At 38.2% G+C, this 12,465-nt stretch overlaps 1 protein-coding gene across 1 annotated transcript in view; it reads right to left on the bottom strand.

The window, feature by feature from the left end:
- LOC102415829 (ubiquinol-cytochrome-c reductase complex assembly factor 1) overlaps nucleotides 1-12,465 on the bottom strand; it is a 96,060-nt gene that overhangs the window by 71,501 nt on the left and 12,094 nt on the right. The window contains exons 2-3 of the mRNA XM_025263584.3: nucleotides 10,535-10,639; nucleotides 1,252-1,338 (exon numbers count right to left, since the gene is read on the bottom strand). Coding sequence (XP_025119369.1) covers nucleotides 1,252-1,338; nucleotides 10,535-10,639 — 192 coding nt within the window. The remainder of the gene's footprint in view (nucleotides 1-1,251; nucleotides 1,339-10,534; nucleotides 10,640-12,465) is intronic.

Here is a 12,465-nt window from a genome sequence, read left to right as displayed (position 1 = left end):
GGAATTTTTATTGGTTAGATTTTTTTCACCCAGAATTTTTAATTCTCATTTTTCTGGGTACTTCTTCACTCAGTACAAACATATCTGGAATCCTAATCGATGTCCTCCAAATTCCAGAGCAAACATACCCACCCCATTTAAGTTCTATAGAAAAGAGTATTTTAAAAAAGAATTCTTGACCCCCCCCCCCCACCTCCCAAAGAACAATTCTGAGAAGAGGAATGTTCTATGTTTATTGACATTATAGGAAAAGGAAAGAAAAATATCATCTGAAAGCAGACAAAATCATAGACATAATCAACCAAAGCAAGCACTGAAAACATGTTTTTAAACTCCTGTATTTTTAGTATAACAAATTTTATTAATGACTATAGATACATTTGTCTAGTCAAGGCCATGGTTTTTCCAATGGTCATGTATAGATGTGAGAGTTGGACTGTGAAGAAAGCTGAGTGCTGAAGAATTGATGCTTTTGAACTGTGGTGTTGGAGAAGACTCTTGAGAGTCTCTTGGACTGCAAGGAGATCCAACCAGTCCATTCTGAAGATCAGCCCTGGGATTTCTTTGGAAGGAATGATGCTAAAGCTGAAACTCCAGTACTTTGGCCACCTCATGCGAAGAGTTGACTCATTGGAAAAGACTCTGATGCTGGGAGGGATTGGGGGCAGGAGGAGAAGGGGACGACAGAGGATGAGATGGCTGGATGGCATCACTGACTTGATGGACGGGAGTCTCAGTGAACTCCGGGAGTTGGTGATGGACAGGGAGGCCTGGCGTGCTGCGATTCATGGGGTTGCAAAGAGTCGGACACGACTGAGCGACTGATCTGATCTGATAGATACATTTTGTAGTTCACAAAAAAACTCCATGGAAAACCTTTCTAATGCTAAGCCTCTCTAAATGAAGCCAGGCTATCTAACTAATATGAAATTGTCCAGAAGTTAAATATTATTTAAAAAAAACAAAAAACAAAAAAAACCTATGACTTTTCAGCTAAAGTGCTTTTTAAGCTAGAGAGTATAATGGAAGAAATACAAGACATGGGATCAGAAGCCTTAGGTTCCAATATTCAGTTGGTCCGTCTCCTCCCATCCTTGTGACCCTGGGCAAGTTACTTTACTTCCCTAAACTTCATCGTCTGCATTCAATAAAATTTCTTGCCTCATCCAGGTAACAATTTTGCTGAATTTCAAATAAGAATACTTGTGTGAAAGCATGCTACAGACATAGAAAGAACTCATTAAGTCTCACCTTACTTGTGGTATGATACTTCCTCCTCAGCTCAATGTCTACTCCAGGAATTTGTACTGATCCACCACATGCTAGGGCCTGGCTCATCTGGAGTCCCGGGAGATATAAGGGAAAAAAAAAAACAGATGTAAGCAACACTGAGCACACACTTAGAAGGTTATTGTGAGCAGAGGTACTTCAAAGTAAAAAATACAGAGTCTTTCCAACCTTCCTTAACCCAGTTCCTAATGGTATCTGGTACATACTCAACAAACATGTGGTGAATACCTGAATAAATTAAAGAATATAAAATACCTTTCACAAAATATGTACACAATAAGTAGTAGAAGTTTTCATCATCATTGTCAACATCACTGTTATCCAGATCAGAATTGTCTTCCTTCTACGTTTGCACTGTATTTGAAAGCACTTTGGCAATATAACAGCCACTGAAAGTGAAAGTCGCTCAGTCCTGTCTGACTCTTGGCGACCCCACAGCCTATACAGGCCATGGAATTTTCCAGGCCAGAATACTGGAGAGGCCTTTCCCTTCTCCAGGGGATCTTCCCAAACCCAGGGATTAAACCCAGGTCTCCTGCATTGGAGGTGGATTCTTTACCAGCTGAGCCAGAAGGGAAGCCCAAGAATACACGAGTGGGTAGCCTATCCCTTCTCTAGCAGGAATTCCCAACCCAGGAATCGAACCAGGGTCTCCTGCATTGCAGGCGGATCCTTTACCAACTGAGCTATCAGGGAAGCCATTATCTACAACTATTATGTGCCAGGCACTATGTAAGTGCCTTACAATGAATGTGCCTTGAATATAAGTGCCTTATGGAATCCTCACTATTATCCTACCAATATTGGTAATGTTATAATCAAGACCAATAAATATAATTTTGAAAATAAATTCCTATGGAAAAAATAATATGCAAGCAATCCTCCTTATACCATTATTCACAAGAGTGAAAACTGGGGAATAAGTCCAATGAGAAATGAGGTGGTTAACTAAATTAAGTTTCAGTCACTCAATGGAAAATCAAATTATCAGATTTTTAATAGGCTTTATTTCTAAAGGCAGTTTTAGGCTCACACCAAAGTACAGACAGCTCCCACATACCCCTTCCCACACATTTACAATATCTGCCACTATCAACATCCCTCAACAGAGTGGTACATTTGTTACAATGGATGAACCTACACTGATACAACATTATCACCTAAAATCCACAGTTTACAAGAGATTATTATTTTTAGCAACATGAAAACACATTTATGTATAAAATTATAGGTAGACACACAAATGCATATGTGCAAGTCTAAAATGGAATACACAGAAATGAATTATTTCTCTATGCTGGTAGAATATGCAAGAGTTTAGGAACCTAGTTTCCATACTCTCAGTACTATTATATTTTCTTTACAATATAAAGTGGTGGGGAAGGAGTAGCAGGAGGATTCCTTTCTGTTTTATTCCAAGAGAAGGGACACACTGAAATGAAAATGATTTTTCCTTTAAAACTAATGCAGGAAAAAATGGAATTTCTAAATGTGGCGAGTTACTATTTACTTTTCTTTCCAAACAAGAATATTAAAAGATTAGTCAGGATTCTTCTGGTCAGTGCCAAGGACTTACACTTAAATTCATAGGTATCAAGAAGGCTGTGTAACACTAAACACAGAACAACTCCTATTATATCTCATATATCAATGTAATGGCCCACTGGAACATGAAACACTTAAACAGGTTCAAGCAACACAACCAACAGTCTCAACAAGCTGTGCTTTGGGGCATGTTATATTAAATGACATGATCTTTTTCTTCCCCAGAAAACATCTAGTTTCCCCATACCTAAACATACCTATAAACACATACATTTACTTTTTTGTACTACCCATTCTTGCCCTTGCCCCCTAAAAAAGATTCCCTTGACCTTTAAAAACATTAATTTTTCCTCTGTTTAAACCAAAAAGATATCAAATAACTTTTTGTAAATAAAAAAAGAGAGAGAAAATACCCCAAAATACTCACTGTCACTTTTTCAAAGAGGCCTTCTCTGACTGTTGTATTTAAAACAGTTTTTTTGTCATCCCATGATTCTCTATCATAGCAGTAGCTGGTTCATTTCATTCACAGTACTCATTACAATGTACAAGTATATTTTTATTACACACATATTTATTTTCTATCACCACCACCAAAAACATCCATGACGGTAGGAACTAGCTGTATTACCAGAATCAAGTACAGTGCATTATACACAGCAAACACTTAAATATTTGTTGAATGAACAAACCTAGCCACTTGTAAAGTTACTTCTTATTATATGCTTCTTCATAAATGTATTTATTTTATGTTTTAGCTACACTGGGTCTTCCTTGCTGCACAGGGTCTACTCTTTGTTGCAGTACACAGGCTTCTCATAGCTGTGGCTTCTCTTGTTGCGAAGCACAGGCTCCAAGCCTGTGGGTTCAGTCGTTGGGGCACACGAGCTTAGCTGCCCCTCGGCATTGTGGGATCTTCCCCGACCAGGGACGAAAGGGATCGAACCTGCATCCTCTGCATTGGCAGGCAGATTTTTATCCACTGAACCACCAGGGAAGCCCTTATTATATATCCTTCTTCTTCTTATCTACACACATATCATGCACACATGTTTCCTCCAACTTTTATTAAATACCCATAATATGCCAGCCTTTGTGCCAGGTTTTAAGATAAAACAATCCCTATGGAGCTCATAACCTTGTGGAGAAGAGAAAGAAAACTCACTTTACTTTCATATTTTAAAATGTTTAAAGACCACCCACCAAACACACACACACACACACACACACACACACACACACACACACAAAGCATCAGAAAGAATACAGAGCAACTAGAACTCTCATACTCTGCTGATGGGAGTATAAAATGATACAATCACTTTGAAAAATTATTTAGCAGTATCTATGAAGCTGATGGAGAAGGCAATGGCACCCCACTCCAGCACTCTTGCCTGGAAAATCCCATGGACAGAGGAGCCTGGTAGGCTGCAGACCATGGGGTTGCGAAGAGTCGGACACGACTGAGCGACTTCACTTTCACTTTTCCCTTTCATGCATTGGAGAAGGAAATGGCAACCCACTCCAGTGTTCTTGCCTGGAGAATCCCAGGGACGGGGGAGCCTGGTGGGCCGCCATCTATGGGGTCGCACAGAGTCGGACACGACTGAAGTGACTTAGCAGTAGCAGCATGAAGCTGAATGTATACACATTCTGTAAGATTCAACAATTCCATTTCTAAGTATATACCCCAATAGAAATGGGTATATATGCTCACAAAAACGTATACAAGAATGCTCAAAAGAGCCCTATTTATAAAAGCCCAACTAGAAACAATCTAAATATCCATCAATAAATAAATGGAAAAATTAATTGTGGTACAGTCAGACAACAAAATACTATACAACAATGAGAATGAATAAACTACTACGACACAGAGTGACATAGATGAATTTCTAAAACAAAGCTGAATGAAAGCAGACAAACAAAAGAGAGTACATACCGATGTTTGAAAGGCAAAACTACTCTGGTGTTCAAAGAGAAGACTGCTCAACTTTGGTTAGGGATAGAGACTAGAAGGGGGATCAAGGAACTTCTGGGGTTCTATTTCTTGATGTGGGAGCTGGTTACGTTCACTTGGGGATAATTCATTGAGTCACATACTTATGACTTATGCCTTTTTGTATTTTTATTATGCTTCAATAAAAAATAGAAATTTAGAGATCAAAAAGATCTGGAGTCATCAGAAAAGAGATCATGGATAAGCCTTAAAATGACAGCAGCATAGAGAAGGTGAGTGAAAAGACAAAGTTGAGAAGCATGGGGTAGTGGAAGATAAAAAAACAGGGTTAGAAGCTCCAGCTCTGCCTATCTCATATGTTTGTTTTAGAACCAAATAAAATAATCTATGTAAAAGAGATGGGTAAACTTCGATGCATAAAACAAATATGAAAACCTGTTCCAGACAAATCCAATGGCAAACTCTTACGCAAGCAGCCCCTCATTAAGTGAAATGCTAAAATTTCACTCTTCTTTTTTGCTTCCAAAAAGGTTCTAAAAATGAAAAGACCTTCCTGATCTGAAAGAAATAGAGAAAGAGAGGAGGGAAAGAAGGAAGGAATGAATGGAGGGAAGGAGGGGAAAAGGGAAAAGGAGAGAAAGACTCAGCAATTCTTGAATATCTGGTCCTTTTAGCAAAACTATAAGCTCCACCAGAGCACAGTATATCTTACACTTATTTTATTTTCTGTCCCACTGCTCAACACCATTCCGGGCATGGAGTCAGCACTCAATAAAAACTAGGTGGGATTTTTTTTTTTTTTTTTAAATAGAAGGACAATCTGGAGAAGATCCAGAAAAGAACCACAGGAATGATCAAAGAGATGAATAAAAGGTCCTAGTGGAAAGGTTAAAACGAATTGAGGCTGTTTAGCTTGGAGAAAAAGCAATTAAAGAACTAAGGAGTAACTTAGAATAACAACACTTGAGCTGGAAGGAATCTCAGAGATCTTCTAAGTCCAACCTTTTCCTTTCACAGATGAGGAAACTAAGACCCAGGGAGAGGTTGCAACTTAAGGTAGTTTTAGGACAAAAAAAATTTTTTTTAAGTTTCCATTTACAAGATGAGGAGAAAATTTACCCAAGGAGCATGAACATAAATAGCAAGAAAAACCATAGTTACAATTTACTAAAGATCTCCCATATGTCCAGCATCTGTATGCTTGCTGTTTCACTTTTGTTATCTCACAGCAATCTTGCAAAGTTGATACTATTTTTTCCCATTTTAGAAATAAGGACTCTAAGGCTCAAAGAAGTAAAGTTCATTAAGGGGTAAAACATATATTCAGAATTCTCTTCTCTCCCCTAGCTGATTTCAAAAACCTAAGTAGAGTTCAACATTGGCTAATGTACACTTAGCACCCAGATCTTAATTTCTAAATATTCCTAATATTCTTCTCCAATAAAAGGAACCAGGGCTCCCCAGGGAAACTGTTGACTCTAGGACTAGAGCAAATTAAATACAGCATGAACCTGAAACATTTGTGGTGCCCAAGAAATACAGAAGTGTTCAAAAACTGAAGGAATGTAGAAAAGAACTTGAAGAAGCTCTCAACGGCCAAACATGGGACAATTTGATTGACAAAATAAATGAGAATAGATTATAACTCACAGAATAAATATCCATTAGCTCATACTGATACAAACAAAATAATTGAATAAACAAATAAACGGAGAGGAAGTGACAGCTCATCCTTACAGGAGAATTCCAGTCAACAAATGGAGTAGGTATTGATGGAATTAGAAAATGACCATCAAGCAAACACCACAGTAATGACTACCGCAGTCAAGAACCATAAATAGAATTATCACATGACACAGCAATACCACTTCTAGCTAAATATAAGAAAAAAAATTTTAAGCAGGAGCTTGAAGAGATATTTGCACACTTATCTTCACTGAAGCATTTTTCACAATAGCCAAGATGTGGAAATAACCCAAATGCCCACTGACAGAACAATGGATAAAGAAACTGTAATATATAAATACAATGGAATATTATACAGCTTTAAAAAAAATCTTATCACATGCTATAACACAAATGAACTTTGAAGACATAATGCCAAGCAAAATAAGTAACAAAAAGACAAATACTCTATGATTCCACTCATATGTAGCATTGTACTCAGTTGCTCAGTCATGTTTGACTCTTTTGTGACCCCATGGACTGTAGCCTGCCAGGCTCTTCTGTCCATGGAATTTTCCAGGCAAGAATACTGGAGTGGGTTGCCATTTCCTACTCCAGGGCCAACCCAGGGATCAAACCCACATCTCTTGTGTCTCTTGTATTGGCAGGCAGGTTCTTTAGCACTAACGACACCTGGGAAGCCCCATAGGTAGCATTAAAGTAGTCAAAATCATAGAAAACTGGAAAGGTGGTTGCCAATGGCAGGCAGGGATATACATTTTCAGTTTTGGAAGATGAAAAATCTCTAGATATATACTGTTTAACAATGTGACTATATTTTACACTACTGAATTGCATACTTAAAAATGGTGGTAACTTTGTTATGTGTATTTTATCATAATTTTTAAATTACATACCATTAAAAAAAAGAACCATCAATGGACGCTAAAAGTAATGAGCAAAAAAGTATGATAAGAAATATGTACCATCTCAAAGTATCTTCTCACAAGATACTAATTAAAGGGGAAAACAGTGACTTTAATTAATAACCAAGTGACCAAGGTTAACATCACCAGTAATAAGACATATTGGCATCATGTATCCCGATATGACACACTGAGAAGGAAACAATGTCACTTTTTCCAAAAATGCATAGGCTTAATCTAATTTTAAGAAAATATTAGAGAAACCCAAACCAAGAACCAAAAAAGGAATTAATGGGGGGAAAAAACTGGAATAGGTATACAGATTATTTAATAGCATTACATCAGTGTTGACTTCCTGGTTTCAATAACTGCACTATGGTCACATAAGATGTTAACATTAAAGGAAGCTAGATGAAGGATATATGGGAACACTACTCTTTTTATCACTTTTTTATAAGTTTATTTCAAAATTAAAAAAAAATTTTTAAGTAGACCCATCAAAGTATGAGAGAACTTCAAGAGGTTATTTAGAAAAGATAGTTGAGAATCCAACATCCCTAGCCTTTTGAAAACAATAACAGGATTATAGCAATGGACATTACCTTAGAGATCTTCTGATACTACCATTCACCCAATGAAAGATACTTTTATGTCATGCCCCTAACACAGTCTTCCAATCATTGCTTGAATATTTCCAGTAAGAGTAAATTTACTTTGCCAAATATAGCCAACACATTCCATTACACCACAATTTTAGTTAACACAAGGTTCTTCCTCATTCTGAGCCAAATCTGCCTCCCTCTCGGACATGCGCCTGAGGATGTCATTCTGAGGCAGAGTTTTCCAACCAGAATTCAAAACTGGGAAGATGTACCAGCAAGGTACGGTCAACATGACAAAATGTCCAGTTTATTTACAATGGCTGAAATTACATTTTGTCAGTATGAGATAAACAACTCCAAGTTATTTACATGGATGCCTTGCTGTAATGCTGTCTGAGAACCTAGTACAGTACCTGGTATGTATTAGGTACCCAAGAAATGTTTATTGATTCAAAGAATGAGGCCCAAGTCAGAGATTGATAGAATGAGCTCCCCCTTCCACCTTCTATGCACACATTATTTACAAATGACTTAAAGCTACAGGATAAATTCTATTAAAATTTTCTAGGACTTCCCTGGTGGTCCAGTGGTTAAAAATCTGCCTGCCAATGCAGGGAACACAGGTTCAGTCCCTGGTCTAGGAAGATTCCACTTGCCTCAGGGCAACTAAGCCCATGCGCCACAACTACTGAGCCCAGTGCCATAACTAATGATGTTGTCGGCTCTAGACCTGCACTCTGCAACTAAGAGAAGCCCAGGCACCCCAACTAGAGAGTAGCCCCTGGTCTCTGCAACTAGATAAAAGCCCAGGCAGCAGTGAAGACCCGGCACAGCCAAAAATAAATAATTTTTCAATGCATACAAAGACAAAAGCAGAACACAGCCCAAAAACTTCTGAAAAGAAATAGCTACCTGACTATCTAAAACAGACCCCTCTTCTGCACAAATATATTCTTCATTCATTCATTTATTGCCTCCTCTGTGCCAGACTCAGTGAGAAGCCCAGGAAATACAGGGACAAACAAGACATTCTCAGAAGGGCAAGACTTATATACTAATTGAAGGGAATTACTCTGCATTTTAAATATTTTAACATATTTATATAAATAAATTGCATAGTATATAATTTATACATCAAAAATAAATTTTCATTGCATTAAATATGAAAAAAGATCAATGGCTACAAAAGGAATTTACATAAGTTGGTAATAAAAATAAATTCCCAGTAGATAAATGAAGAAATGATAAAAGCATACAGTGTTTACAAACCACAATACAACTGATAAACACAGAAAAATGTTTAACCCTGATAATGAAATGCTAAGCAAAACAAGGTAATATTGTCTACCCAATTAGTTTAAATTTTTAAAAAACATCCAATGTAGGGACTTCCCTGGTGGTCCAGTGGTTCTGCCTTTCAATGCAGGGGACGTGGGTTCGAACCCTGGTCGGGAAACTAAGATCCCACATGCCTCAGGGCGACTAAGCCCACAAGCCACAACCGGAGGGTCTATGCACAGCAACGAAGATCCCGCATGATGCAACCAAGACCCGAGACAGAAGATAAATAAATTAAAAAAAAAAAAGAAAACAATTTAGGGGAAGTAATGATGAAAAACTAGTTATATAAACATTGCTGGTGGCAGTATAAATTAAAACAACTTTTTGGAAAGGAAAATTCCTCACACCCTTTGACCTAGGGTGTACTCTGCTAGTTTATCCTTAATAAATAATTTAAAATAAGAAAAACTATACAGCAAGAAAATGGTAACCACATTAAAGTCTACTATGGCAAAAAAATTAGAAATAATTTTAATATAAATAAAGGCTAAATAAATAGAATAACATGTAGTCATTCTGAAAATTAATTATGGACTATGTCTAAAACATGAATAATGTCTGCTCTAATATGTGAAAAAGCACCAGAACATAAAATTCTGTAGATATTTGTTCAGGTACCTAAGGAAAAAATTAGTGCACACACACATACTCAAAGACTGGAAAAGGACCAGCAGATGTTTTCAGGTTTGAAGTCATGGGCGATTTTTATTACCTTTATTATTGAATTATTTGTATATTTAGCAAAAATCAGGAAAAGAAATCCTCAACGAGGGTCCAAAGTAGACTACATTTTAATGGATCAGGTGATCAGTGGTAAACTAAGGCCTCAAATAACTGTTCCTCTAATTTCATGTTCATAAAAAGGAAAAAAAGAAACATTTTCTTACTCCAGGTAAAAGTGGCTACAAGAAGAAAACTGAAGAAAGGTTAACTCTCAGATGAATACCTGGAAACACTCCCAACAGTAAAAATCATCAGACTGTACCATGGTATCCTAGGCTAAGTTCCACCACTGGGGTATTTAGAAGCCACGCCCTAGACACCATACAGTAAGGATCAGTCCTGAGTTGGCACCACAGAGGCCCAGAAGTGGTCTCATGAGGTTTTTCCATCACACAATTTGGTTGGCTAATCTATAAATACATGACATTTGCACATTCACACTAAGGTTTTTTCATAGCAAGCAAAGGAACAACAAATCTTACCTGGAAAGTACCAGACAGAGTCCTGCCCCGCTGTCCCTGTGTACAAGATGCAAGTAGCAATCGGCTGCATCCTGGAACCCACTGGGAGATGCTAATCTGGTTCCTCTAGAGAAAGAAAAACAGTCAGGAATCTATATCAGACTCCATGTGTAGAAGGCAAAGAGTGTATCTAAGTCTAGAAATCCTTCTAGAACAGGGCAAATGAAAGGAGAACTTTCAAAACAGGACCAGGACCAAGGCTGCCCATGCTCATCTCTCCAAAGATGAAATGCACCCCTGCCTACCACAGACTAAAAGGATTCTGGTAAGAGCTGACTCAAACTGTAGGACATGAGCTTCCTCTTAGAACAGTAACAAAATAAACCTACTTCAGGCATTTTACAGTTAGTTTATCATTTAGTTTGTGATTCCTTTTCATAAACACTGATTTATCTGCTCTTCATAAAATCCCTTTACACGAAACAGTGCTGGCATTACCATTATCCCCAAAAGGATGAAGAAACTAGGGCTTAAATTTTTAGGGTGGGAAAATATACTTGGGCAACTTGACTTCCAAGACAAAGGGATACTAAATGGCTGTTAGAGCTATGAGTGAGGTCCAATTTTCCCCTCTGGCATTAACTGACCTCAAAAAGGTCTCTGGACTAAAGTGAAAGGTTCGACTGGAGAAAGGAGGAGCTCTATCTTGCTCAATGAGAAGAATACTTTATTTTACGAATCTGAAATGCAATCCACTGTATAAATGGCATCCCTGTACACAGCACTGGAAATCTCCATTCTAGGAACCAACTCAGGGGAATCCAAGGGTTTCTCTCACATGACCTGTAGACCTGATAGGGCCATAATGAAGAGTGGATACACAAACTGAAAACACTTTGCCAAGCATCAATTACAATGTGTGTGCATGTGTGTGTGAGCTCAGTTGTTCAGTCATTCAGCTCTTTGCGATCCCATGGACTGTAGCCAGCCAGGCTCCTCTGTCTATGGAATTTTCCAGGCAAGAAAACTGGAACGAGTTGCCATTTCCTACTCCAGGGGATCTTCTCAACCCAGGGATCAAACCCACGTCCCCTGCATTGGCAGGCAGATTCTTTACCTCTGTGCCACCTGTGAAGCCCCATCAACTACAATACTAGGAGTCAAAGATCCAGATTCTAGTTTAAACTCAGCTACTTTAATATAATCTTTAGAAGTAGCAGGTCAGGAAGCAACAGTTAGAACTGGACATAGAACAACAGACTGGTTCCAAATAGGAAAAGGAATACATCAAGGCTGTATATTGTCACCCTGCTTATTTAACTTATATGCAAAGTACATCATGAGAAACACTGGACTGGAAGAAGCACAAGCTGGAATCAAGATTACCAGGAGAAATATCAATAACCTCAGATATACAGATGACACCACCCTTATGGCAGAAAGTTAAAAGGAACTAAAAAGCCTCTCAATAAAAGTGAAAGAGGAGAGTGAAAAAGTGGGCTTAAAGCTCAACATTCAGAAAACTAAGATCATGGCATCTGGTCCCATCACTTCATGGCAAATAGATGGGGAAACAGTGGAAACAGTGTCAGACTTTATTTTGGGGAGCTCCAAAATCACTGCAGATGGTGATTGCAGCCATGAAATTAAAAGACACTTACTCCTTGGAAGGAAAGTTATGACCAACCTAGATAGCATATTCAAAAGCAGAGACATTACTTTGCCAACAAAGGTCTGTCTAGTCAAGGCTATGGTTCTTCCAGTGGCCATACATGGATGTGAGAGCTGGACTGTGAAAAAAGCTGAGCGCCGAAGAATTGATGCTTCTGAACTGTGGTTTTGGAGAGGACTCTTGGAAGTCCCTTGGACTGCAAAGAGATCCAACCAGTCCATTCTAAAGGAGATCAGTCCTAGGTGTTCATTGGAAGGACTGATGCTGAAGCTGAAACTCC

This window comes from Bubalus bubalis, chromosome 14 (genome assembly GCF_019923935.1).
Source record: "Bubalus bubalis isolate 160015118507 breed Murrah chromosome 14, NDDB_SH_1, whole genome shotgun sequence".
Taxonomy (NCBI): domain Eukaryota; kingdom Metazoa; phylum Chordata; class Mammalia; order Artiodactyla; family Bovidae; genus Bubalus; species Bubalus bubalis.
This window is presented reverse-complemented; position numbering and strand designations above follow the sequence as displayed.